At 45.9% G+C, this 26,802-nt stretch overlaps 1 protein-coding gene across 1 annotated transcript; it reads right to left on the bottom strand.

Moving 5' to 3' along the window:
- Window positions 1-21,619: 21,619 nt before the first annotated feature.
- On the bottom strand, window positions 21,620-25,646 carry LSM5 (LSM5 homolog, U6 small nuclear RNA and mRNA degradation associated). Its single transcript, XM_059712702.1, has 5 exons — window positions 25,532-25,646; window positions 23,384-23,479; window positions 23,077-23,104; window positions 22,266-22,338; window positions 21,620-21,871 (listed from the first exon to the last, which is right to left on the bottom strand). The coding sequence occupies exons 1-5, from the start codon at window positions 25,575-25,577 to the stop codon at window positions 21,839-21,841; spliced, it is 276 nt and encodes a 91-aa protein (XP_059568685.1). The 5' UTR covers window positions 25,578-25,646; the 3' UTR covers window positions 21,620-21,838.
- Between the last annotated feature and the right edge of the window lie 1,156 nt (window positions 25,647-26,802).

Below are 26,802 nucleotides of genomic sequence, written 5' to 3' on the forward strand. Positions count from 1 at the left end.
CTCAATCTGATTGAGGTACATTCACTGAAGTCGACCCCTTCCAACTGTCCCATCCACACTCGTATACTTGTTTCGTCTATCTCCTTTCGTTCATCCTTTCTATATGTCCAAACCATCTCAACATACCTAAAAAAAGTTTGATTTTATAATAATAAAGCCACCATCACAAAATAATTACAATTCTTAAATTGTGACAAAAATACCTGTAGGATTTGCAGCTGGTTGGAAAAATACAGGTAACTTTATGCTTCGAGTAGGTACTTTTGTCACCCGCGCGCGATTTGCGGACACGACTAGCATTAACCACTGCACAATGGGACTGCTGACTGACTGGCTCACTCAACTTGTGCATGAATCATGCACGCCTCCCCGTGCTGTGTATCCTGAGGCCCGCCTGCCTCGAGTCTCCCGTTGCCCGACCGATGGACACCCCCCACTTATTCTAACGCCACTTCTTCAAAATAGACTCACCCAGGCTGAAAACTGACTTCTGCACATGGGCCACAAAGTTTCAATCGCACTGTACGTGCTAGCCCGCACGTGGTATTTTGTGGAAGAGCCACACTCAAGGGGCCAAAGAGCCACATGTGGCTCGCGAGCCGAGGTTTGCCAACCACTGACTTAGGCAAAATGCTTGTTAACCAAACTTTGGTTAAGCTTCTCTCCTTCCTTCAGGCCTCTGAACTTGGCCCACCCTCAGCCTGAGCCATCCAACAACCCTCCTAGTGGCTGGCCTTGGGAAAATATCCCTTGGTCTACTATCCACTCGTGCCACCTTTCATCTCACTTCTTCACAGCCAGGTCCCTCTGGCCCTGTTTACTCCTCTCTAGGAAATGATAGATCCTCCCTCCCCGCAACTGGTGGGCGGAGTATGATGTAACCTGCAGCCCAGAAATACCTGAGTGATTAACCAGGTACCTTATATGGACTATACATTGGACCACCAATCCACACCTGCCAAATACCCTAAGCCTTTGTCCTATATGGACAATGCAGTAAGCCACCAATCAGCGTGCGCCGAGTACACTAAGCCCCCCACCCCTTCCCATTCCGCCCACCCCTGCACGCGTTGCTGTCTTCCCCTTGCGAGGCAGCCCGACAGGTGCTTCTCCTCTAATAAAGCCTGTAGTCCTGGTTTTAGGCCTCCGTCTGATCTTTCAGGAAAGAAAGTCACTTTCTCCTAACTCTTAAAAAGCTTGAATTCTCCTTAGACACTTGCCTTTCCCACAATGCAACAGTCCCTTCCTCCCCTTGCAATAATCCTTTTGCATAAAGTCGTTCCTTTCTAAGTCTGGATTTATTTTATTCGGCACTGTCTTTAAGAGTCCCCTTGTAGAATATAAACATCCCTGACAGGGCCCCTAAGCTTGGTTAGCTAATGCTTTCTATGTAGATTAAGTGGTCCCTGTTTGAGTGAAGGGAAGGGGGCAGGCAAGAGCTCACTGGGCACTAGACACAGCCCTGGATATGATATATACTTTGTCTCATGTAATCCTTATAAAAATCTTATGCTATAAATATTATCCTCATTTTACAGATAAGAACATGGAGCCTTGAAGGCATGAAATGATTTCAGAAAGACCCCCGCAGAGTCCAGATTGGAGCCTGGCTCATTAACTTGAATCAGGTTCTACACAACAATGGCCCCCAAAGGAACCTTGGAGATCCCAGAATCCAGCCTCCTCCTGGTCAGGTCAGAGAAACTAGAGTCAACCAGCATGTTTGTGGCAGCAGAGCCAAGAGTAGGGTCGGTCCAACTCTTACAGGCCCGGCCGCCACCTCCTCCCAGCACAGGCACAGTGACAGTTTTACCAGCTTCACAGCGCTGTCTTATCACCGGCCTATTCTAGCTGCTCCCTGCTGAAGAGGTCGTCACAATTCCCGAGAAAGTTCACAGGGCTCTAGAGAAGGCCCAGAACTCATGTAATCAAATGATTTCAAGTCCAGTCACAACACACAGGAGCAGAGAAACAACTCAGCTGGGCTCCTTTAACATCAATTGCTTACCAACATCTTCTTATGGTCAACCAAACACCGAATTAGACATAGCCCCTGTCCAGTGGGGACCGTGGGAATATGATATAATGCTGGGCACCTGAGCTGCGCCCGAGGCATTGGAAATTAAAGGGGAAAATGCATGTAACTCAGCTTTGAAAGGTCAAGGATGACCTGCTCCCGGGAAACCCCAGAGTCAGAAAGGGCTGGGAAAGTGGAGCCCTGGCATTGTGGCATCATTGCCAAACCCCTGGGTACAGTACAGGAATAAATTATTGTTCTTAATAACAATGACACCCAGGACGTTTTCCTGCTAAATGTTCCATCGTTTCATTAGTCTGCAGTATCCTGGTAAATTGGAAAAGTTAAAGGTATTGTCACCCTCCTCTATATGCAAGCAAAACGAAGTTTAAAAACTAAAATGGATTGCCCAAAAGTAAGTGGCGGGTGAGGAGAGAGACAAATCCAATTCAAACTCTCAGGTCTTCTGGCTCCAACCAATGTTCTGTCTACCATAAAAACCAAAGAGAAAAGTGAAGTTGGATCTTTGGGCCATCTATCCATTCCAATTTACTATCCAATAAAGGACTTCCTTCTATTGGGGGCTGACAAAGTAAAAAAGTAAAATTAAGACTTACAGCCCCTAATAAATGTCTTAGTAATGGTCATTACTTTTTATAATATACTAATGGCCCAGTGCACGGATTCATGCTCATTGAAAGGAAATTAATTAGAAGAAAGATTCGTGCAGTAATTATGTTACTGCAAAAAATTACATGTCAAATCCTATCTAATAAAAGAGAAAAATGGTAATTGGCATACGATGATACCCTTTTCATTGGCTAATCAGGGCTATATGCAAATTAACTGCCAACTATGATTGGCAGTTAACTGCCAACTAAGATCGGCAGTTAACTGCCAACAAGATGGCAGTTAATTTGCATATGTAGGCACAATGCAGGGAGGCAAAAGGGAAAGCAGGAAGAAGCCCCCTGCCACTGACAATGATCGGAAACCCAGGGGGGAGCTAAGAGCTGGGGGCAGGGCAAAGGCGGCCCAAAGCCATAATCGGAGAATCAGGTGCCTTTGCCGCCCTGGCCAGTGATAGCAGGAAGTAGGGGTGGAGCCAGCGATGGGAGCTGGACACGGTCGAAGCTGACAGTCCCGGGAGCTAGGGGTCCCTTGCCTGGGCCTAAAGCGAAGCCCACGATCGCGGGGCCGCTGCAGCTGCGGGTCCCCGCTGCCCGGGCCGGACACCTCAGCTGGAGGCGTTAGGCCTGGGCAGGGGCGGAGCCTGCAACCGCGGGGAGCTGGGAGTCCCCTGCCCAGGCCTGACACCTCTGCCGGAGGCCTCAGGCCTGGTCAAGGGACCGATCCGGTGATTGGTGATCGGAGGGTGATGAGGGTCAACTCCTCTGGCCGAGGCATCAGGCCTGGGCGGGGGGCTGAGCCAGGGATTGGGGGGATATGATGGTCCCCTTGCCCAGGCCTGAAGCCTGGGTCAGAGGCGTCAGGCTTGGGCGGGGGGTGGAGCAAGCGATCAGAGGGAGATGGGGGTCCCCTGCCCAGGCATGATTCCTGGGCCAGAGGCCTCAGGCCTGGGCGGGGGCCAGAGCCAGTGATCGGGGGGAGATGGGGGTCCCCTGTCCAAGCCTGACACCTCTGGCGGAGGCGTCAGGCCTGGGCAAGGGGCCAATCAGGTGATCAGAGGGTGATGGGGGTCTACGCCTCTGGCTGAGGCATCAGGCCTGGGCAAGGGGCAGAGCCAGCAATCGGAGGGGTCTGGGGGTCCCCTGCCCAGGCCTGATGCCTGGGCCAGAGGCATCAGGCCTGGGCTGGGGGCAGAACCAGTGATGGGGGGGAAATGAGGTCCCCTGCCCAGGCCTGACGCCTCTGTCAGAGGCGTCAGGCCTGGGCAAGGGGCCGATCCTGCGATTGGGGGGTGATGGGGGTCAACGCCTGAGGCTCCCAGTATGTGAGAAGGGGGAGGCTGGGCTGAGGGACACTCCCCCCCCACACACACACCCAGTGCACGAATTTCGTGCACCGGGCCCCTAGTAGTATATATAATATAGTATTATAAAATTAAAACACACGTGCAATTGGTGCAAGAGCTTTATATGTATCGTGCATGCGCGAGTCGACATTTATTTTTAAATTGCCAGTGCACCTCATATGTATCAGCTGGTCGGATGGACGGACGGTCGGTCACTTAGCTTTTATATATATAGATAGATTCTTTTTTTCTGATAGTGAAAGGGATACACCTTTTAGGGTAACATTTGGAAACTACATAAAAGCATAAAGAATAAAATATAAATCACTCAATCCCAGCACACTGACATATCTTTTATTTTCTCCTTGATGTTAAAATAAAAATAAAGTATATGATGATTTTTAACATTTTAAAGGGGCTTGATATTTTTCTCTTCTTTCAAAAGGCACATGGATTCCCATAGGTTAAGAAACACTCCGCACCACAATGACATGTCACCACACACCCATTAGAGTGGCTGCTATCAACAAAACAGAAAAGAACAAGTATTAGAGAGGATGTGAAGAAATTAGAACCCTTGTACACTCTTGGTAGGAATGTAAAATGGTGCAACTACTATAGAAAAAGTATAGAAGTTCCTCAAAAAATTAAACAAAGAATTGCCATATTACTTAGCAACACTACTTCTGAATATATTCCTTCAAAATTGAAAGCAGGGTCTCAAAGAGATTTTTGTACGCTCATGTTCACAGCAGCAATATTCCTAATAGCCAAAAGGTATAAGCAACCCAGATGTCCATCAAAAGATGAATAAAAAAAATATCGTCTATTATTATTCAGCCTTAAAAAGGAAGGAAATCCTGACATGCTACAATGTGGAAGAACCTTGAGGACCAGATGCTAAGTGAAACAAGTCCATCACAAAAAGATAAATACTATGTGATTGCACTTATATGAGGTGCCTAAAATAGTCAAACTCACAAGAACAGAAAGCACAGCGGTAGTTGCCAGGAGCTGGGGGAAGGAGACATGGGGAACTGTTTCACAGGTACAGACTTGCAGTTTTGAAAAATGTAAAGGTCTGGAGATTAGTTGCACAACAATGTGAATATATTAACCACCACTGAATTGTGCTCTTATACATGATTAAGGTAGTAAATTTTATGCCCAGTATATCTTACCACAATTTTTAATCCAGTTATTGAAAAGAAAGAAACAGACTTGGCAGAGCAACACCAAGTCAACTGTGTCTCCTTCTAGGACAGTGGTCACCAACCAGTAGTCCATGGACCACTGGTGGTCCGTAAGGTCCGAAAGGTTAGCAACTGCTGTTCTAGGGGATAAAATCGTAAATATATGAGGACAGCCACTGTGCTCCCATCCGCCTCTATTTCAAGCACCATCAGCTTTTCCCCATATGAAAGGCTGTTCAGCCCCTTTGTTCCTCCATGTGCACCTTTTTTTTAAAAAAAAATATTTTTTTATTGATTTCAGAAGAGAAAAATAGAGAGAGAGAAGCATCAATGATGAGAGAATCATTAATCAGCTGCCTCCTGCAAACCCCCCTCCCTCCATGGAGATCGAAACAGTCCCCAGGCCTGTGCCCTGATCAGAAATCAAACCGTGACCCTCTGGTTCATAAGTCAATGCATGCTCAACCACTAAGCCATGCCGGCCAGGCCATGTGCTCCTTATAATACTCTCTAATTGTTGTTGTTTAATGTTTTACTTAAAATGAATTCCTGAACTGGAGACCATGATCCAGATGGTTTCGTTGGGATAGAATACTTTGGAACTGTTCCTTCTTATCATCTAGCTGACTGAGGACTCCCAGCAGTGTGTTCTGGGAATATCATCAACTAAAACCCCAGGCCCATTTTGTAGAAGATGCTTCCCCTACTTGGTCCATGGGCTTTTGAACCTAAATCCAGAATTTTTAATATTCCTACTCTACTTAATTTCATGTTTTGCCTTAGCTGTGTTAAATGAAATGAAACTGAATCACTTCCAAGAATCAAAGAAAAAATAAAACACTAGATTTCATGGACTAAATAAAAAAGACCAAATCTGAAAGGCACAGGAGTCCCCTTCCCAGCTTCCTCAACTCTTCTTCACATAATAAATTTTAACATCTCAGCTTTTGCTAGATCAAGATTGAGAAAAATACAGCAGACGTGGCAAATCGGTGTCATTCAGTGTGCCTGCATTTGATTGGCAGTGTCTGCCTGCAGCACTGGTCAGCAGGAACCTGCAGCCATATCCAGGCAGAGCAGGAAAGAGCTCAGTGATAGATTAAACATGTCTGTCAAAGACAGAGGTGAGGAGAGGGGCAAGCATGCCACCGTGTTGCCACCAAGGCCCAATGGGTTTATGGCGGCTCCATTTCAGCCAAAGGCCCTGTGATTGAAATCTACAGCAGGAGTGTTCCAATTGTCCTCATTGTCCTTACCCTGTGGTAGGAAGTTGTAGGGCACGGCTATAGGGTTAAGCCTCGGACTGACCTGTTGGCAAAGCCACAAACAAATCCCCGCTTAGAGGGCACAGCCATCTTAGCATAATTAGGCTTGACCTTATGACTCTTCCTAGATCTTATCTGGGTAGCTAATGGGCTGAGGGAGATGCAGCAAGTGCTGCCAAAACAAGTGAAACTCACAAGAACATTGTAACTATGGTGACCACTACCTTGTTTACCTCTGGCTATCAAATAAAGGCTCAGCTTGCTGTCTGGATCTCTCTCTGTGGCCTCAGCCAGGCACAAGAAGATCCACCTAGACCCCGCTTATTCTCTTTGTCTTTTCTTCATCCTTCGCTGCCCTCACTCAGGCTTGCTGAGCCCTGGGCTGAGCTGGCTCGGCACAGGAAGCAAAGCCAGAAAAGGAAACCTAGTGTTTCCCTCTGACTTTGAAGGACATCTGCCTGTGCTGGGTTGATGGTTCTGTTTGATCCACATTTTCAGTAATGTTAAACAAATTCATCCAGTGACACCTCACACTTCATGTTTACTTATGAACAACTAGTGGCCCGGTGCACGAAATTCATGCATGATGGGGGGTGGGGGTGTCCCTCAGCCCGGCCTGCACCCTCTCCAATCTGGGACCCCTCAAAGGATGCCCTACTTCCGGTTTACAGGGCTCAGGCCTAAACCAGCAGTTGGACATCCCTCTCACAATCCAGGACTGCTGGCTCCTAACCACTCACCTGCCTGCCTGATTGCCCCTAACTACTCTGCCTGCCAGCCTGCTTGCCCCCAACTGCCCCCCGCCACTGGCCTGCTTGCCCCCAAATGCCACCCCACCAGCCTGATCACCCCCAACTGCCCTCCGTGCCAGTGTGCTCGCCCCCAACTGGCCCCTCTGCTGGTCTGCTTACCCCCAACGGCCCTGCCCCCCATCAGCCTGATCACCCACAACTGTCCTCCCCCCTTGGCCTCTAATCGCCTCTACCTCGGCCCCGCCACCATGGCTTTGTCCAGAATGTCTGGAAGGTCTCCTGGAAGGTCTCCTAGTCTAATTAGCACATTACCCTTTTATTAATATAGATAGAGGCCTGGTGCACAGGTGGGGGTAGGCTTGTTTGCCCTGAAGGGTGTCCCGGATCAGGGTGGGGGTCCTGCTGGGGTGCCTGGCCAGCCTGGGTGAGGGGCTGAGGACTGTTTTCAGGCTGGCCATGCCCCCCGGCAACCCAAGCTCCCAGACTCTCCTTTTTTTCTTTTTGCAGCACCTCCTTGAGCAGAGGCCAGGGTGGGCTGGAAGCAGGTATCTGGGATTTATTTATCTTCTATAATTGAAAATTTGTAGCCTTGAGCGGAGCCCAGGGCTGGTCAGGGCAAGCAGGAAGCTTGGCTTCCTCCATCGCCAGAGGCAACCCTAGCCTCCTGCTCACTCCAGCTCCGTGGCTGCCGCCATCTTAGTTGGGTTAATTTGTATACTCACTCCTGACTGGCTGGTGGGTGTAGCAGAGTGATGGTTAATTTGCATGTTTCTCTTTTATTAGTGTAGATAATACTCAGGCTTGGTCTTTCGGAAGCGCTTCCTGTGTGCTGGGGGATTAAATGTAGCACTTAGTCTACTGTTCAGAGCAGGGTTTCAGGTGACATATCCTAGATGCAAAGCCCAGCTCCACAAGTTACTAGCTGTGTGATGTTGGCGATTATCTCACCTCTCTATCCTTCTTCTGTGAAATAAGGGAAAATAATAAGGTTGCCATTGAAATCTCTGTATACAATGCTGGCCTATAGTAATATTAATATGTTAGTCACCTTATTTTATGTCCTCACTACAACACAGTGAGGTCAGTGTGGTATTAATCCCTTTACAGACAAGGAAGCAGGCCACCTGTCCAAGTTTATACAAACTCAAATCTAGGTCTTTCTGACTCAGCAGCCCCACGCATGTTCTTACCCACTGTGTCATGCCAAACTCCCACCCTTGATCACATCGGCAGCATTCTGAAAATGACAGGCTTATTTTGGATCCTGTGCATTTATTCTACTTGTTAACTTCTGCAGAACTTTCTGCCCGTTTGTCTAAAGGGCCATTCATTCGGAATGGAGCTAGGGTCACAAAAGATTATCAAGCTATGGCCTGGAAACCACAGGATGAGTCACCAGCCCTGGGTGAGGAGGAGTGGGCCATATCCCAGCAACCAACGGGGAGCCCAATGACAACCGAACCAGAACGGAAGGTCGAAGCAGGAGAAGTGGCAATGCCCAGCTGTGACCAGGGCATTTCCACTTCCTCTGGTCTCCACAGTAACAATGAAATTTAGGTATCGTTACCCAGCAATGTGGAAAGTGTGACACAGAAATGTGAAGTGACTTGTCCTTGAAGTCAATGCTGCAGCCAGGACTTGTACTAGAGCTTACGGTGGTGGGTAGGAAGTGGAAGACGATGTTGGCTGAAGGCATTCAGTGAGGGTTTTGTTTTGACATCCTGTCTGAGAGGGTTTCAGAGTGAAGAGAAGTTCCCACTACCCACATGCTCTGAATTCCTTCTTAGTAAGAATGTGCGTTTCAGGATCTGCTTCCAAATAAGGACCTGGGAGGTGATCCCCCTTTGCTTTGCTCTGCTCTGATTTATGTTACTGAAGAGCAAGGCCCCCCAAAGGGATCCTAGAACAGAAAAAGAAACCAGGTCCCCTGAGAATGGGCCATTGCCCTTTCCTCCTCACTAATTAGACCCCAGGAAGACTCTATGATGTGACAAACAGGAAGTGTGAACAACTCCTTCTTATCACCGGGGAGACAGCAACAAAGAACTGAAGCAGCTTTTGGGAGGATACATACAAACCCTAGGCCTCCTACAACTACCCCATGGCCCACAGCCCTCTCCCAAACCCACCACTCCCACCCCCAGACGAAGAATTAACTACTTGGACCAGAGTTTAGGCTTCCTCTCGGTCCTAAAGAGGGGAAAACAACTCCACTTTCTCTCCTCTAGGCAGCATCCTAATTTGTCTCCACTTAGCCACATGGCTCAGAACAAGAGCTTTTGAAATTAATGGTGCTTTTCTAAGAGTAATTGCCTCTGCTCTAATCATATGCTATTTCTGCTACCCACGGGGCTCCGCATTAAGACTGCCTAACAGAATCAGCAAATTGCCCGAAATGCACTGCTCTCAAGCCTCCAGGTAGCTTAATACATGATGATGAGTCACCCGAAGCCAGGTAGTCACCTCGCATCCCTTGTAACACATGAATATGCTTAAGAGGCAAATCAGAATGTGGGGCTGAGAAAGGTAGGGCCTCAGATATTTCAACAACTTCCCAGCTGTTGTTGTTTTTTTTGGGGGGGGGGGGATAATTGAAGTGAAATTCACATAACATACAATGTACCATTTTTAAGTGTACATTTCAGCCCTGGCTGGGTAGCACAGTTGCTTATAACACCGTCCCAATACGTCAAGGTTTCGGGTTCGAGGAAGGATGGGACCCAATGTGCACTGAGCACCTTACTGCAGGCTGGGTTCTGTACAAATACTATCTCACAGCAATGCTCACAACAGCCCTACGATGTGCGTGATATCCTCACAATTCCATATATGCACATCACATACATGTACACGTGGAAACTGCGACCTGCAGAAGGAGGCTTGCTCCATCTCAAATAGCTAGGAAGTGACACCTTCCGGACTCACACCAGGTGAAGCCAACGCCAATCCCCCTGCCCTTGGCGCCTAACACACAGAGAGAGCAGTGCCTCTTCGCCTCTCAGGAAGAGCATGTCCCTTAAACCCAGTTTAAAGAATTCCAGGGAACTTCCGAAAGCACCAGTCCTCCCAGCGTGGAGGGGGGATCAACCGGATTGTCTGCCAGGGTATCTTTTACTAACTGGGATTCTGAACCCTGCCTACATTTATCATGAAACCCTTTGCAGGCCGGGTGGCTGTGTCTACTGCTTGGCGTTTGTATGAGGGATTGACGTGGAACAAGCCACAGGCCAGAAACCTACGCACGTACCTCCCTCCAGGGTACACTTTCCAGGGCGGGGGATGACAGGAATTCAGTGCCTGGGAAGTGGAGAGACATTGCCTATGGGAGGAGCAGGTTTCAGAGTCCAGGTGACGTAAGAGGCTGTTTTCCAGCCCGGGGAGTGTGCTGCACAAAAGGACGGGATAATTTTAGCAAGTTCACCTGCACATGATTTCCCCAGTGAGTCTCTGGGGAAGACTCCTCCCTCCCTCTCCAGGGCAACAGGAGCTGGGATTCTTCTTTCATTCCCTGAAAGGTACTGGGTCCCACATAAAATCCTTTGCCCCGCCCAGGAAGCTCTTACCAACCATCACCTTGGTTTCCTCTTAAACCACTGGGCAATAATTCCATTGATTGACAGGCATGTAATGGTGTCTACACTACTCCCAGCCCTGTGAAAAGTATCGAGGGGGGAGGGGGAGGGGTCAACTGGAAAAAAGGAGACATAGGTAAAACTTTAGACAAGAAAAGGAAAAAGGAAAAAAAGTACCAAGAAAACTAATATGAGCAACAAACTTCAAGTGATGGAAGATGTGCATGTCCCGAGTGTTCAATGAGACCACAGATGTGCAGATGCTGGCACATAAAGGGGTACAGCCAACGTGGGTTTCCTCTTCTCTCCCTTCATACTCTTCCAAATGCTCTTGTGGGAACTGTCTGGTTGGTTTCTCGGAGCCTCCTTAAATTCAATTTGCAGTGGGGCGTAATGAAAGCACATAACTAAGTACAGGAATCCCAAGTAGAAAGAGGCAGCATCGTTAGCCTCATCTGCACTTGAGGGAAGTACAGCCGGTTCCAGCCGTGGGCAAACTACGGCCCGCTGGCCGGATCTGGCCCGTTTGAAATGAATAAAACTAAAAAAAAAAAAAAAAAAAGAGCGTACCCTTTTATGTAATGATGTTTACTTTGAATTTATATTAGTTCACACAAACACTCCATCCATGCTTTTGTTCCGGCCCTCCGGTCCAGTTTAAGAACCCATTGTGGCCCTCGAGTCAAAAAGTTTGCCCACCCCTGGGTTAGGCTGTAGAGCAGCGCAGTAGTGCAGGGCACTGTGGGTTGGAATTCTTAGTCTGCCACATCCTAGCCCACACTTTGGGCATTCTTAACTCTCTGCCTCCGTTTCCTTGTCTGTATAAGGGGGTGTGATGGTTAGTTTTATGTGTCAACTTGGCTAGGCTCTAGTACCCAGTTATTTAATGAAACACAAATCCAGGTGTTGCTGTGAAGTATTTCAAAGTTGTGGTTAGCAGCTACAATCGGTTGGCTTTAATCAAGGGAGATTACCCTCCATGATGTGGGTAGGTGATTCTTGTGCGACCCCATTTTGCTGAAAGGGAGACACAGAAATGTAGTCTTCAGCTGAGCAACCATGTAAGGAGAGAGTGAAAATGAGGAACAACCAGCAGTTTCCACTACTGTGCCCAAGCAATAAAAGCTATTTATTATCCTTTCTTTCCCCTGGGGACTGCTTAGCAAGAGGTGGCAAAAATCAGGTTTCCAGGGTCCCCTACAAAAACACTGTCTTACCATCACTTCTATTGGCGCTGTTTCTGCATGGCTTTCTCACATCAGTATGGGGACCTGCATCCTCGCTCTCATCTCCATTGGGGAGAGCTGCCCCGAGACTAGTCAATGAGAGCAGAGCTAAGCCAAGGAGACCCCCTGCTGACATCATTAGGACCCCTCATCTAGCCATGTGGGTCACTGGAATGTGAAATTGTGTGAAACAATAAATATCCTGCCCTTTTTTTCTTAACAACAACAAAACACTAACTGCATTGACCTTTGTCACTGTAACATGCAACCTGCATGACGAGAGGAGACCTGAGCGGAGGGAGTTCCCCGGAGGGAGTGAGAAAGCCCTGTGTGACCTGAGGGTGCCAACTGCACACCCAGCACTGGGTACTCTAGGATTTCCTGTTTCGTGTTCTCTCTACATTTATCACATGCATGATCTCATTTGATTCTCACACAACCCAGAAATACATGCCGTCATTCCTACCGACAGAGAAGGGCGCTAGGGTTGGAGTTAAGGGACTTCTCCAAGAGCACATTACTGAGGAGACACAGAGCAGGTATCAGAAACCAGACCCACCCCACTGCCATGCTTCCTTCATTTTACTTTTTTGTTGTTGTTGTTAATCCCCACCCGAGGTTATGTTTCCATTGATTTTTAGAGAGTGGAAGGGAGAGGGAGAGACAGCGAGAAACACATCGATTGGCTACCTCCCGCACCCACCCCGATCAAGGCCGGGAAACCTGCAACCAAGGTACGTGCCCTTGACCGGAATCAAACCCAGGACCCTTCAGTTGAGGGCTGATGCCCCATCCACTGAGCCATACCAGCTAGGGCCACGCTTCCTCTCAGGCTCCTGTCCCATCTAAGCCCCTCCTGCTGGGCCTCCTGCTGCTAATTGTCAGCCTTTTTCAAGGTGTGCGGGGCCCGGAGGGGCAGGTGAGACATCATTCCAATAGTACTGCACCGACACGGGAAATAAACGGGGAAAACACACATCTCTAGGATGCTCATGGGGAAGTGCAGGTGATTTATTACACACACACACACACACACACACACACACACACACACACATATATGGTTTTTTTTTTTCCAGAAAGGAAGGGGGAGAGATAGAAACATCAATGATGAGAGAAAATCATTGCTTGGCTGCCTTCTGCACACCTCACACTGGGGATCAAGCCCACAACCCAAGCATGTCCCCCGACGGGAATCAAACTGTGCAGGTGATCTCAATCAGCTTCTGGGGCAGAGGCCGGTAAATTTATCCAGGGTAACCCAGCCATCACCACTCCGTCAGGAATGCAAAATAGCACCACCAAGAGCTCCGAACCAGGTCCCAGGGATCTCAGCTCTGGTTCTGCTCAGCTCCTGAGACCCTCAGTCAAGACCATGCATCTGTAAAGCTCCGTTCCAACTCAGCACCCCGGGTCCTGTGATGTGAGAGGCCGGAGCTCCCCGTCAAGCCTGTGTCACCCTCAAGCACCTGCCACGAGGCCAGCAGGCGGCCAGGCTTCGTTGGATGAGGGCCTCACCTCTCGGGAGCTCATTATCTATTTTCCTAAATAAATGTCAGGCAGAAGAAACTAAGGGTCCGGGCGACTCACTTGTGGTTCCCATTCCTCAAGCTTCCGCAATCGCCACCTGTGGTGATGTGAAAACCTGGGCCAAATTGCCCATTGAGCCTGTCACTTCTCCCCCAGCCTTTCCTCACCCTCTTGCTGGCACAGGCTGCCTCCAGCCTGACTCGACTTTCTCCACTAATTAAATGTTACACTTCCAGCTGCAACCACCAAGCCATGCTCTCCAGGTGACTCAGTAGAGGGAAAAATAAGGTGCTTCCCAGTTCTTACTACCCTCTGGAGACACTGGCTTTGAAGCTGGCTAAAACCAATGACAAATAACAGGGCTGTTCTGAGGAAGTGTTAATGGGGCCCATCTCCCAAGGGCAGCAATTATGGGACAAGAGAACTTCCTACTCTATTGTCACCACTTAATTCAACAAATATCATTTGAGCCCTAGTGTCCTAGCATGTGCTTTGTGACAAAAGATTCAAAGATGATTAAGGGCTCAGTTCTGGGGGGGAGGGGGGTGTTGAGGAGGGGGGAATGTCATGGACTAAGTGACAGGTAGCTTGAACTGTTGAAATGGAATTGCTGTCCTAGAAAAAATAAAAATAAGCTGATCTGGAAGCTCTTTAAATAATAGTAATAATTACCATTTATTTATTGAGCACTTACTATGACTGAAAGTATACTGGGTGCTGTATACACGTTATCTGTTAGTTTTTACAATCCCGGAGGTGGTTATTTTTCCCAGTTTACATATGAGAGAATTAAGGCCGGAGACATTAAGTAGCCACCTACACTCACAACTCATAAATGACTAACTGGGATTAGACTCCACGTAAGTGTGATTCTAGCCCATGTTTCCATTCACATTACACTTAGACAATGAAAAGGCACCTTGTATTGAAAATATGCAAAAGGTTCCTTTTTCAAAAAGCAGTGTAGGAGATTAAAAATGGCGGCGGAGTAGGTAGATGCTGCATGGACATGCTCCCAGGAACGAACTGGAATTACAACTAAAATACAGCAAAACGTCCTGAATAATCAATGGAAGACTCGCTGCAGAGAACCCTTATATCCGAGGACTGAAAGTGGAGACCACATAGACTGGTTGGAGGGGGCGAGGGGTGAGAGGGCTGGCCAGGCGCCCACAGTCAGTAACTGAAGTTCCGGAGAGATATCTCAGCTCCGGGGGATTCCCACTGAGAACTCTGAGGTTAACCCCCAAGCTGGGCCCCCCAGCAGAGAGCACCAGAATTGAGAAGGGTACATGCATAACAACTAGCTGTGAAAAGCAGTGGAGTTGCTGCCTGCCAGGGAGAGACGGCTGGAAATTCAGGTACCCTCGTAAGGGGCCAATGCACAAAATTCCGTTAAGCCACCTACCTTATGCTCCGGAAGAGTGGACCGGAGCTCGGTGAGCAGAAGCCAGGATTGGGGAGTTCTGGAGTAAGAGATCAGAAGGCAGACACCCTGGTTCCCTGTGATGAGACATTCCCTCTCGCTGGGGAGGACATCTTTCTCATGCAGGCATTAGCTATAGAGCAGCTCTGCCTGGGGAGAAGACAGCTGACCCACCCTACTGGCAAACACCTGGCCCCCACAATGCAGAGTTCCTGAGGCCCATTAAGAGATGAAATGAACCATTAGCCTCCAGGCAGAAACAACTGCCCACCCTGTTGGGAAAAAAACAAAACTCTAGCCACACCTGAGGACAATTTGATTCAGGGCAATTCAAGTCACATCCTATCAGTCTGTAGGCAGAGGCAATCTGGAGGCTTTGAATCTTTGCCTGTTCTAATCAGCCAGAAACAGCATTTGACACTGTCCTGCACCAAAGTTTGAGAGGCATAGCAGACCTACCTTATACATAGTCACAAACCCATACAGGCAGCCATGAGATACTTATAATAAACTCAAATTGGATAAAAAACTTAAAATGTAAGTTGTGAAACTATAAAAATCCTAGAAGAGCCCTGACCGGTTTGGCTCAGTGGATGGAGTGTCGGCCTGCAGACTGAAGGGTTCCAGGTTCGATTCTGGTCAGGGGCGTGTACCTTGGTTTCAGGCACATCCCCAGTGGGGGGCATGCAGGAGGCAGCTGATCCATGGTTCTCTCTCATTGATGTTTCTGACTCTCTGTCCCTCTTCCTTCCTCTCTGTAAAAAATCAATAAAATATATTTAAAATAAAACAAAATTGCCGAAACCGGTTTGGCTCAGTGGATAGAGCGTCAGCCTGCGGACTGAAAGGTCCCAGGTTCGATTCCGGTCAAGGGCATGTACCTGGGTTGCAGGCACATCCCCAGTAGGAGATGTGCAGGAGGCAGCTGATCGATGTTTCTCTCTCATCGATGTTTCTAGCTCTCTATCTCTCTCCCTTCCTCTCTGTAAAAAAATCAATAAAATATATTTAAAAAAAAAATAAAAAATAAAATAAAATAAAACAAAATAAAAATCCTAGAAGAAGCCATAGGCAGCAAAATCTCAGACATCTCTTGTAGTAGTATGTTTATGGATACATCTCCTAGGGCAGCGGTTCTCAACCTGTGGGTCGTGACCCCTTTGGGGGTCAAACGACCCTTTCACGGGGTCGCCTAAGACCATGGGAAAACACATATATAATTACATATTGTTTTTGTGATTAATCACTATGCTTTAATTATGTTCAATTTGTAACAATGAAATTGGGGGTCACTACAACATGAGGAACTGTATTAAAGGGTTGCGGCATTAGGAAGGCTGAGAACCACTGTCCTAAGGCAAAGGAAACTAAGGAGAAAATAAACAAATGGGACCACATCAAAATAAAAAGCTTCTGCACAGCAAAAGAAACCATCAATAAAACTAAAAGGGCGCACACTGTATGAGAGAACATATTTGGCAATGATACATCTGATAAGGGGTTAATATCCAAAATATATAAGGAACTCATACAACCTAACAAAAGGAAGACAAACAATCCAATTGAAAAATGGGCAACGGACCTAAATAGACATTTCTCCAAAGAAGACATACCGATGGTCAAGAGACAAGAGACGTATGAAAAAATGTTCAAAGTCACTGATCAGAGGGATGCAAATTAAAAAGACAATGAGGTATCACCTCACACCTGTCAAAATGGCTCCCACCAACAAATCAACAAATGATAAGTGCTGGCGAGGATGTGGAGAAAAGGTAACCCTAGTAGTGCTGATGGGAATGCAGACTGGTAGAGCCATTATGGAAAACAATATGGAGTTTCCTCAAAATTTAAATATGGAACTGCCATTTGACCCAGTGATCCCACTTCTAGGAACATATCCTAAGAAAACTGAAACACCAATCAGAAAGAATGTATGCACCTCTATGTTCATAGCAGCACAATTTACAATAGCTAAGATCGGGAAACAGCCCAAGTGCCCATCAGTAGATGAGTGGATAAAAACGCTGTGGTACTTTTATACCATGGAGCAGTAGGCAGCAGTAAAAAAGAAGAATCCCTTACCCTTTGAGACATCATGGGAGGACCTGGAGAGTATCATGCTAAGTGAAAGAAATCAGAGAAAGACAAGTATCATATATCTCCCTCATATGTGGAATCTAATGAACAAAATAAACTGATGAACCGAGTGGACCCAGAGACATGGAAGCATGGGACAGAGTGGGGAACCTCGGAGGGAAGGCAGGGGAGGGTGTGTGGGTGGGAAGTAATCAGCCAAGAACCTTGTATGCATATATGCATGGCCCATGGCCACAGGCAATGGGGCGGGGGGGGGGGGGGGGCTGGGGCAGGAGCAGGACAGGCTGGAGGGGGTCAATGGGGGAAAAAAGAGGGATATGTAATACTTTCAACAATAAAGAATTATTTTAAATTTTTTTCCAAAAAAAAAAAAAGCAGTGTAAAATAATATAGAGTCAACCCTTTACCTGCTCTGTGGTGTGATCCAACAGTTAGTATAATGGAGTGGAAGACCAGAAATCTGAGTTCAAATGCAGGGTTGTTGGTTCAAAATTAAACCTCGGCCTGCCGGGTGAAATCTGAAACTGGCCCCATATATGGAGGGCGAGAGAGACTGAAGAAAGAGGCAGAGCACTCCAGGTTAGTAGGTGGCAGCCTTAATAAACCAGAGAAGTAACTTAAGAGGCTTGTCTTGGGCAACCTCAAAACAAATAGATCCACACCCACCAGCCCGAATCTTCAATGTTTATAGAGAGGCCTTACCTGAGTTCAGAAACTTCTATCCAGATGGTCTCAACACCTTACTGTCAAGGCTGCATCCTGTAAACTGTTCCTACTGTTCCTATGGTGGTCAGAACATTCATATAAAGGACAGGGGTGGAGCCTCTGAGTGCTGGGGTCCAGCTCTCTGGTCATCATCCTCTTTTTTTAAATATATTTTATTGATTTTTTACAGAGAGGAAGGGAGAGGGATAGAGAGTTAGAAACATCGATCAACTGCCTCCTGCACACTCCCCACTGGGGATGTGCCCTCAAGCAAGGTACATGCCCTTGATCGGAATCAAATCCGGGACCCTTGAGTCCGCAGGCCAATGCTCTATCCACTGAGCCAAACCTGTTAGGGCTCACCAGCCTCCTGAACTCCAAGGAAGTTCTGAGGAAAAAAAAGCCTTGGCTTAGCAACTAGCTGCCTGTTCCACAGTGCCCTCTGGCGACCAGCTGATGTCATACATGTTTTTTCTTAAACTCAAGAATAAAATGTCTAGTAATCAAAGATTCAGCCAGCAGCACCTCGGATAAAGTAGATTGTTTTCCGACCATTCTCTGCTCCAGCCTCACGCCTGCTGACCTCACACTCCTCACGCCTGCAGTAGACAGAGCACAGACCTGGGGATGAGGCTGGCTGAGAGGAGTGCTAGCTGCACCACTGCCGGCAGTGGGTGGGGCCCCGCTGGAGCTCCCCGGTCCTGCCTCTGATCCTCCCATTCTGCCAACCAGCCCTGCCAGCCAAACTCTTACCCTAGTCACCATTAATCCTTCCTTTCCACGTTTCACTGACTCAGTATTTAGGCGTGTTTTTTCCTTAGTATACATAATTATTATCTTTAAAAAAACACACAACTCAATCTTGAGGCTGACCCAGAATAAAATTCCTAATCAGAAGCTTTGCGACCTTAGTCAAAGAGGTGAAGCCTGTATCCATTTACTACTTAATGCGCATAAGGGTTTTCAAAGTGTTTCTTACCTCACCACACACATTCTCATAGTTGAATAATGCTTCGCTGTCCTTTATACATTTATATTTAATAGTTCTACCATTATCCCATTAATAACAAATCTACATTTATAAAGTCAGTAAGAATATGATCTTTATCCCTAGCATCTCTCTGTAGAGACAGCTTCAATAGAGGAAAGAGACTAATGAAGTTCCACATTGGACCTCAGTTTTAGATATTTTCATCCATGACTCATTCGTCACCAGTCTTTACCATTGGTCTCTTTCTTTGCTCATTTCTACATTTGTATCAATTAAAGCATTAATTCATTGGTTATAATTAAAAATACATGGTTCACAAAAATTCAACAAGATCCTTGAATATCCCTAATGTCACTTTATGAAATTGGAAAAAAAAAATTCAGAAAAAAGATATTCAGATGATGGCAGCACTGGTTGTGTGGCAGCCCAAACTCTGTAGTTTCTGATCCAACGGTGCCAGGATTTGTTTCCTCTGAAACCAGGACTTCGCATGGCATGAACTGTTTGAGGATACTGTTCAAGACAGTATAATCCAAAATCACTTTTGAAGCCTCCATGACCGACTATCACATATAAGCACCGAGAAGTGGTGGGAGGATGGGGGATCTTGTAGGACTTCCTGGAGGAAGTTAACTTGAAATCAAGTAATGTTTTAAAGTCAAGGGCATTCCCACAGGGGCCCAACATGAGTAAAACCAAAAGTTCAAACAGTCAGCATTACAAATTCTGTGTTACTAAGGCAAGATCTAGTGTGGTTGTTAAGGTCAACAGGCATTCCTCCCTCATGGTCTCAAGGAACTTGGGCTTTTGTCGTACAGAGGGTAAGTTCCTGAAAGGTTTGAAAGACAAAGTGTCACATGACTATATTCTGCGTTTTAAATAAATCACTCGAATGCGCTCATGGCCTGGAGGACAGATGCACGGGGGTGACAGGAAGCTGTCAGGGAGAGAAAGGAAGTATTAGTACAGCAGAGACTTGACTGACCAATAATCAGCAACCCTCTTCCAAGATTGAGGTCCGAACCAATTGAGAAAAAAGGCAAAATGGTAAAGACGGGTTGAAATATCATTTTTATTGACAGATGCTAGACAATGTAGCTTTCATCTGTGGGCTGCAGTTAACTTGTTAGTCTGGAACTCCCAAATTATTCAAATGTATCACAAAACCACTGGCATGCTGGACACCCCCGACTTCATGGCTTTATCCAGATCCCTATACGTCACAGTACCTACTTGAATTTTGTAAAAGTGTAAGCAGATGGGAGAATCATACCCTCATCTTTATTACTGTTAAAGACTAGATTAAGAGACAGTTTATCTGTAGACAAGTGAACTTCCTATTACTGAACCCCAGAAGTCACTGGGCCACCTGGCCACAGACAAGGTAACTGCAGGCCTCCCTAAGTGAGGTCAGGCTGCTCTGACACTCAGAGCATGTCGGAACCAAGAGCATGTGCTCCCTGCAGGCAACGAACTCCTGGAAGGAAAAAAGAAAGAGCTGAGCATGACCACCGCAGATAGAGAGTAAAGGGTGGTAAGAGGATGATATTACATCAGTTAACCTCCCTCCAAAAGGAAAGAAGCAACAGGAGGGAAAGCATTCCTCCAACAAAGGTGGGAAGCAGTGGCTCCTGAGAACCAACTGTTAAACTTGGGGAAGTTTGCAAGCCAGATGTTAAACCCTGGGCAGCTTGAAATCAGCCTCGGCAGGAGTATGTACACCATGAAAATTAAAAAAAAAAAAGTACCACAGATCAGTGCTTTGCTTTTAGAAAATAAAGTTGGTCCTTTTCTCATGTGGAAACATTAAAACTGAAGATAGATTCAAGACTTAAAAAGAAAATATAAAGTACCAAGAAAACATATCAGCAAAGGAGGTCTTTCTAATCATGTATACCATAGACAAAAACCATAAAGGACAAGACCAACATATAACTACATAAAATATTTTTTTATTTGTCAAAAAATGTACCCCTAACAGGCAAACTACAAACTGGGGAATTTACCTGCAAAATACATGACTAAGAGGAACTATTAAGAATTCTTACAAATTAGTAAGAAACAAGCATCTCAATGGCAAAAGCCTCATAGACATAATCCACAAAATACAAAATTAGTAAAGAAAATTTTAAACATACCAAGTTTTGCCTATCACAATGACAGAGAAGAGAGAACATAGCCAACGGTGGTATATAAAGTATGAAAAACCCCTGAAAAACATTTTGTTAGCAACATGACAATATATACCTTTTGACAATATACACTTCTGAATTTCTTCTAAGAAAAATAAAAATGTATAAAGATTTAGTTAGACTACTGTGGCCAATAATAAGAATAGGCTAAATAAATTATGGTAAACCCATTTAAAGAAATACTGTGCACACAGTAATGTTGCTGAAATATGACATGGAAAGACATTTACCACTTAAATTTTTAAAAACTCTTCAATGGAGGTCACAAAACAGCGTCATCAGGGCCAACATGTTTTTGTAAATATAAAATGTGTACTGAGAAAGCCTAACAGGACAGAAAGCAAAGTATGATGTTTCCCTTTTCATTTGTGTGCATTTCTACAATGTGCACAGATTACCTGTCTATTTTGCTTGTTTGTTTTTAAGAGAAGTTACTGAAACTTGAGTGCAGTAGAAAAATCCTCATTTCAAAGCACCACAGTTTGAACTAAATTGAATAATTTCAGGTTAAATGCACCTGTTCAAAATCCAAAGTTCACCATTTTGTTTGGAACAGTTTTTGAGAACCAAGTGGTCATGTAAATAAGGAAGCAGATGTAAAATGACAAGAGAGCAACTGACAAAACAATCACAAGCTTTGTTCCAATGGCTATTGCAGTATAATAAATAAAATGACAATTAACCAAAACCACCTTTATTTTAGTCTTCAATGTTGTTTTTTCCCCAAGACAAACATGATTAACTTAAAAAATGGCATTTACAATGCCTCTTCAAAGCATTCCCCTTTAACGGGAAACTTGGCTTCACAGAATCCAGACAGTGAAAAGTTTAAAAATAATTATATTTTGTTGTCATTATAAGACAAAACAGAATCTAGCGTAAGTCAAGGAAATCCATTCATACTTCAGGTCCTTCTCCTCCAGGAACCAGCTGCAAAAGAGAAAAAAGTTGAATAACACCACCACTACCATCATTTAAAAACACCTACTGAGAGCTCTCCTTGACCAAAGCCACTTTTGCCTCTGCCCCTCCCTCACATTCCCATTTTCTCCATGGCCCCATCACAATTCCACCATCAGCAATTAATACTTAGTGCCTCAACAATAATCCTTAGTAACATAAATTATTAAAAAGTACAGCAAACTCATCTTCAGGCCTAATGTCATCATCAATAGCTCAGCTTTCAAGCCCTGACCACCAGAGCATCCCTATCCCATCTAAAGCACCACTGGGCCATGAACACTTAGACAAGCAAGGTAGCTCTGTAATCCCTTCCCCACAAAAAATGGTCTAACATCGAAATAAAACAGCTTTACTGTCTTACCATTGTTATATTATTTCCATTTAGCAAGATCTGGTCTAATTTAGTGATCCTTCTTCCTTCTGGTGTGATTTCACTAAACGAATACATTAAAAAAAGAGTCAAGATAAACAGAGATAATCAAAGCCAACATTTTGACCCCTAAAAGTTATTATTGTATATAAATGAACATGAGGTCAGAAATTGTATCAACCGTTTTCAGAGACACAGGCTATCTCCTGGATGATGTACTATCTTCCCCAAAGGCGACACTGTAGACTGACTGGCCTAAGGCCCACACCGACTAGGGGGCTGATCTTTATAATAAAGAAGCTGAAATTTGCCAAGGAGATCAAATATGAAATAAAAGGTTTACTATCTTCACTCTGTTACTATTACTTAGTACTGATTCCTATCCATTAAACCAATCCACAGTCATTTCAATTTTGAAAGCAGATACTGGTTTGCGATCTTTATGTTAATATAATTGAGCCATCATTTACATTTTATATTATACATAAATTACATTAAATGCTCTATCAATTCCTTGATTTGACCTGAGCCCTATTTTAGTATCTTTTATCTTAAAGATAACGTCCACTAAATCAGTCTCCACTAATTTCCTAGCAATTTAGTAACATTTCATTAGGTAACAACCCTCAGATCCAAATTTACTAGCATTGTGTCAGTTGATAAAATTTCTATCTTTAAAGTAATTCCAACAGGCAATGTTTTCTCATACATCATTTTACTGACTCAACAGCACTAAAACTGCCTTAAAGAGAGATTCTCCCCCCACCCCCACCCCAATTCTTTAATTTTTAACACTACTTACAACTCAGTGACATCTTCCAGTACCATATCTGAAATTTGGTGTTAAGGAAATAAAGTAAAATTTACTCTGGCTTTCTGCCTTTATTCAGTGTCAATGGTAACATTTAACACAGTAGCTTGAATTCAAAAAGCTTGTGATTGGTAGGAACTTTATCTTCTTTCAGTTACACATCCACTTAAAATACTATTACAGCTTCCCTGAGAATGCATTGATTTTTCTTATAGTTATCAGCAAGTAGACTGTCTATAGCTACTTCCGTTCTTAAATATTGAGGAAAAACTCATACCACCATTTTTTAAAAGGATACTGACAAAGTCATCAAATCCTAGAAGCGTGCCAACAATTTCCTTATCACTCTTCATCACAATGTGAATTCTTGATCCTATACACTTGTCCACAAGCTCTAGGTATTTTTTAAGAAAGAAGAAAAAGATTATTTACCAATTGATCACTCCAACAAATATTTGGGTGCCTATTGGTACTTATTACTTGCATATGATGAAAGATAAACTAGGAAAAGTATTCATTCAAAAACGTCAGGTTTTATACCACATACCTCTGTTCAATCACTATATTACATTAAAGTTTCCTCTGCTCTCTACTCACCTCAATTTTGTAGCAATTTATCATGGTTGTGGTTTTATATTAGACTAGAGGCCCAGTGCATGGATTTGTGCACTGGTGGGGTCCCTCAGCCTGGCCTGCGGGGATTGGGCCAAAACTGGCTCTCCGACATCCCCCAAGGGATCCCAGATTGTGAGAGGGCAGTTCTCAGGCAACCCGTAATCAGGCTCCCTCCTCTCTGGTTCCAGGTGGGTCACCTGAGAACCACAGCTGCCAAGTCACCACAGCTCAGCAGCTCCTGCGTTTAGCATCTGCCCCCTGGTGGTCAGTGCGTGACATAGCTACTGGTCAGATGGTCCAATGGTCGGTCGGTTGCTTAGGCATATATATATATATGTGATTGCTTAACATAGGAACTCCTTTCTGGACTCTCAGCACATGAGACCAGAAACAGGTTGTATTTCCTTATCACTGGGTCCTCAAGGGACAGTGCGTGGCATATGCTGAGTATTCAGTTTGTCACGCCTGGAGGGACCTGGAGAGCAGTAGGCTAAGCCAAGTCAGTCAGTGAGAGAAAGACAAGTACCACATGATCTCATTCATATGTGGAATCTAATGAGCAAAATACACTGATGAACAAAATAGGTCCAGAGACATAGAAGCATGGAACAGACTGAGAATCTCAGAAAGAAGATTGGGGGTGGGGGTGGGGGTTGAGGGAGATTAATCAAAGAACTTATATGCATATATGCATAACCCCTGGACACAGACAGTAGTGTGGTGAAGGCCTGGGGGGGAGCCGAGGGGGGTGGTGGGGAGTCAATATAGGGGGGAGGGAGCGACATCTGTAATACTTTCAACAATAAAGATAACTTAAAAATAGTTTGTTATTGCAAAGTAATTTCTTGCCCTAGCTGGTCTGGCTCAGTGGATAGAGCGTCCGACTGCGGGCTGAAGGGTCCCAGGTTCGATTCCAGTCAAGGGCACATGCCCGGGTTTCCGGGTCCATCCCCGGTTGGGGGCGTGCAAAAGGCAGCCAATGATTCTCTCTCATCATTGATGTTTCTATCTCTCTCCCCCTCTCCCTTCCCCTCTGAAATAAAACAAATTTTCTTAAAAGAAAAGTAATTTCTTGAAAAGATTGCCAAATGCAGAAAAAAACTTCAGTCACAGCCACACCCACTAACTCAATCACTCTCGGCTACTAAATATTAGGGCGAGAGGCACCACTGCCTTCACCAGAGCCTCCTGGCCGCTGCCCCCCTCACCCTAACTCTGGCCCGTCCTCTGCGTGGCAGCTCGCACATCAATCAGCCGCCGGACGCTGTCTGGTATGAGGTTCACTGTCCTGTATCCTCTCTCCGCCGCTGGCTTGTGTGCTAAAGGCAGCAATGGCCGTGATTTCAATGTGTCCAATCGTGCCCAGCCACGGGGTGGTGCGCGGATGCTCCACAACTGCTTGTTGAATGAATGAATGAATGAATGAATGAATGAATGAATGAAGACACATAGGGCGAGTTTCCAGTTCCCTCGGTTAAGGCTCATTCCAGAGCCCAGTGCTTCTCTCCATAAGCGGCCAGATCAGGGACAGGGTCTGTCTGGGGAGCGTCTCAGCGCCAGGCTGAGGAGTGGGGCTGCTCGCGGCGAAGAAGGCGGGCGACGCATTTACCCGGCGCGGGCCTTCCCGGGGACCCTGGGGTTCGGGCCTAAAAGGCCCTGCGCGCTCCAGAGGCGGGCGGCCTGGGACCGCGGAGACACCGAGCCTGGAGACAAGCCGCGAGGGGGACGCATTTTCCTAACCCTCGGCCGGGGCCGCCTCGGCCCGCGGCCCCGTGGCCCCCAACCCTAAGCTTCAGCTCCTCGCCCCCGTTTCCCGCAGGACCACCATTACCTAGAGGCAGCAGCTGCGACGGGTTAGTGGTAGCGTTAGCCGCCATGGCGACGCCGGAAGTGCATCGACGTCAGGATTGCAAGTTTGAAAGAGCGCGCTTCCGCCTCCCCGCCCCCGCCCCCGCCGCCCGCAGCCGGGACAGGCTCGACCAATCTAAGGCCGAGCGTGCGATCGGGCCAGTCCACGTGGATCGCACCCGGGCCCTTCTTTCCCCGGCAGTGAGATCCCGGGCAATAGTTCTCTCCACTGACCATTCTGTGGTCTCGACAGGTACCCACTCTCCTCTCGAAGTTTCTGAGAGACGTTAAAAATACCCTACCTTGTGAATAAATTCATTTGGAGACACTAAGGAATCCCACAATTGGCATTTTTTGAAAGCTTTTGTAGGGTGGGGATAATTTTTTTTTTCTGCTGTAGTTCATTTTTCTTAACCTTGTTATATCGAGGAGTCTAATTTTTTTTAGACTTTTTGTATTCACTAATTCGTAAACGCATTGTCTAACGGGCAACCACCTGATGGCGCTCCATGTTAATGTCATCATCACTCTTAGGACACCTTAGCTTTTGCACTTTTTTGAATAGAAAGCAAATTCTCTGCCTTACTCTATTTTACATTTATGTCCTAGGAACTTAAAGCTAGAGTCTAACCAAGAGGGGCCAGGAGAACATTATTTAATGATATAACACATGGTTGTAAAGCACCCATCATTGACTCATTGAACAATTAAGTATTGGTTGCACACCCTTTGCCCAGCATTTTGCTGAGTATAAAACAGTGTACAGAACAGAGCTACGAGCTTGTCTGCCTTGAAGAAGCTTAAGGTGTATGGGGGAGAGAGACAACTAACAAACATGTACAAGGCACATGAAATTTAATATGTTAAGCCAAAAGACCTCTTTCAGCTTCAAGATTTCTAGAGAAGTAGGTAGGATTTAAGGCAGGGGTGGGCAAACTTTTTGACTCGAGGGCCACAATGGGTTCTTAAACTGGACCGGAGGGCCGGAACAAAAGCATGGATGGAGTGTTTGTGTGAACTAATATAAATTCAAAGTAAACATCATTACATAAAAGGGTACAGTCTTTTTTTTTTTTTTTTTTTTTAGTTTTATTCATTTCAAACGGGCCGGATCCGGCCCGCGGGCTGTAGTTTGCCCACGGATGATTTAAGGCAAATGTCAGTGAGGAGGTTCAGAAACCCTCACAGATGGGCCCTTGAGTTCAAAACCCTAGAGGATTCAACCTCCTTCAAAACCCCAAGCCCGTCCTGGCT

Source organism: Myotis daubentonii, chromosome 10, assembly GCF_963259705.1.
Source record: "Myotis daubentonii chromosome 10, mMyoDau2.1, whole genome shotgun sequence".
Taxonomy (NCBI): domain Eukaryota; kingdom Metazoa; phylum Chordata; class Mammalia; order Chiroptera; family Vespertilionidae; genus Myotis; species Myotis daubentonii.

What these genes read in the sequence shown, in the direction of transcription:
- LSM5 (XM_059712702.1), bottom strand. Translation starts at nt 25,577, where the DNA reads ATGGCGGCTAACGCTACCACTAACCCGTCGCAGCTGCTGCCTCTAG. An exon ending in GTCGCAGCTGCTGCCTCTAG is followed by an intron (nt 23,480 to 25,531) that starts GTAATGGTGGTC and finishes AAAAATACCTAG; the next exon opens with AGCTTGTGGACAAGTGTATA. An exon ending in CTGGAAGATGTCACTGAGTT is followed by an intron (nt 22,339 to 23,076) that starts GTAAGTAGTGTT and finishes GTATTCGTTTAG; the next exon opens with TGAAATCACACCAGAAGGAA.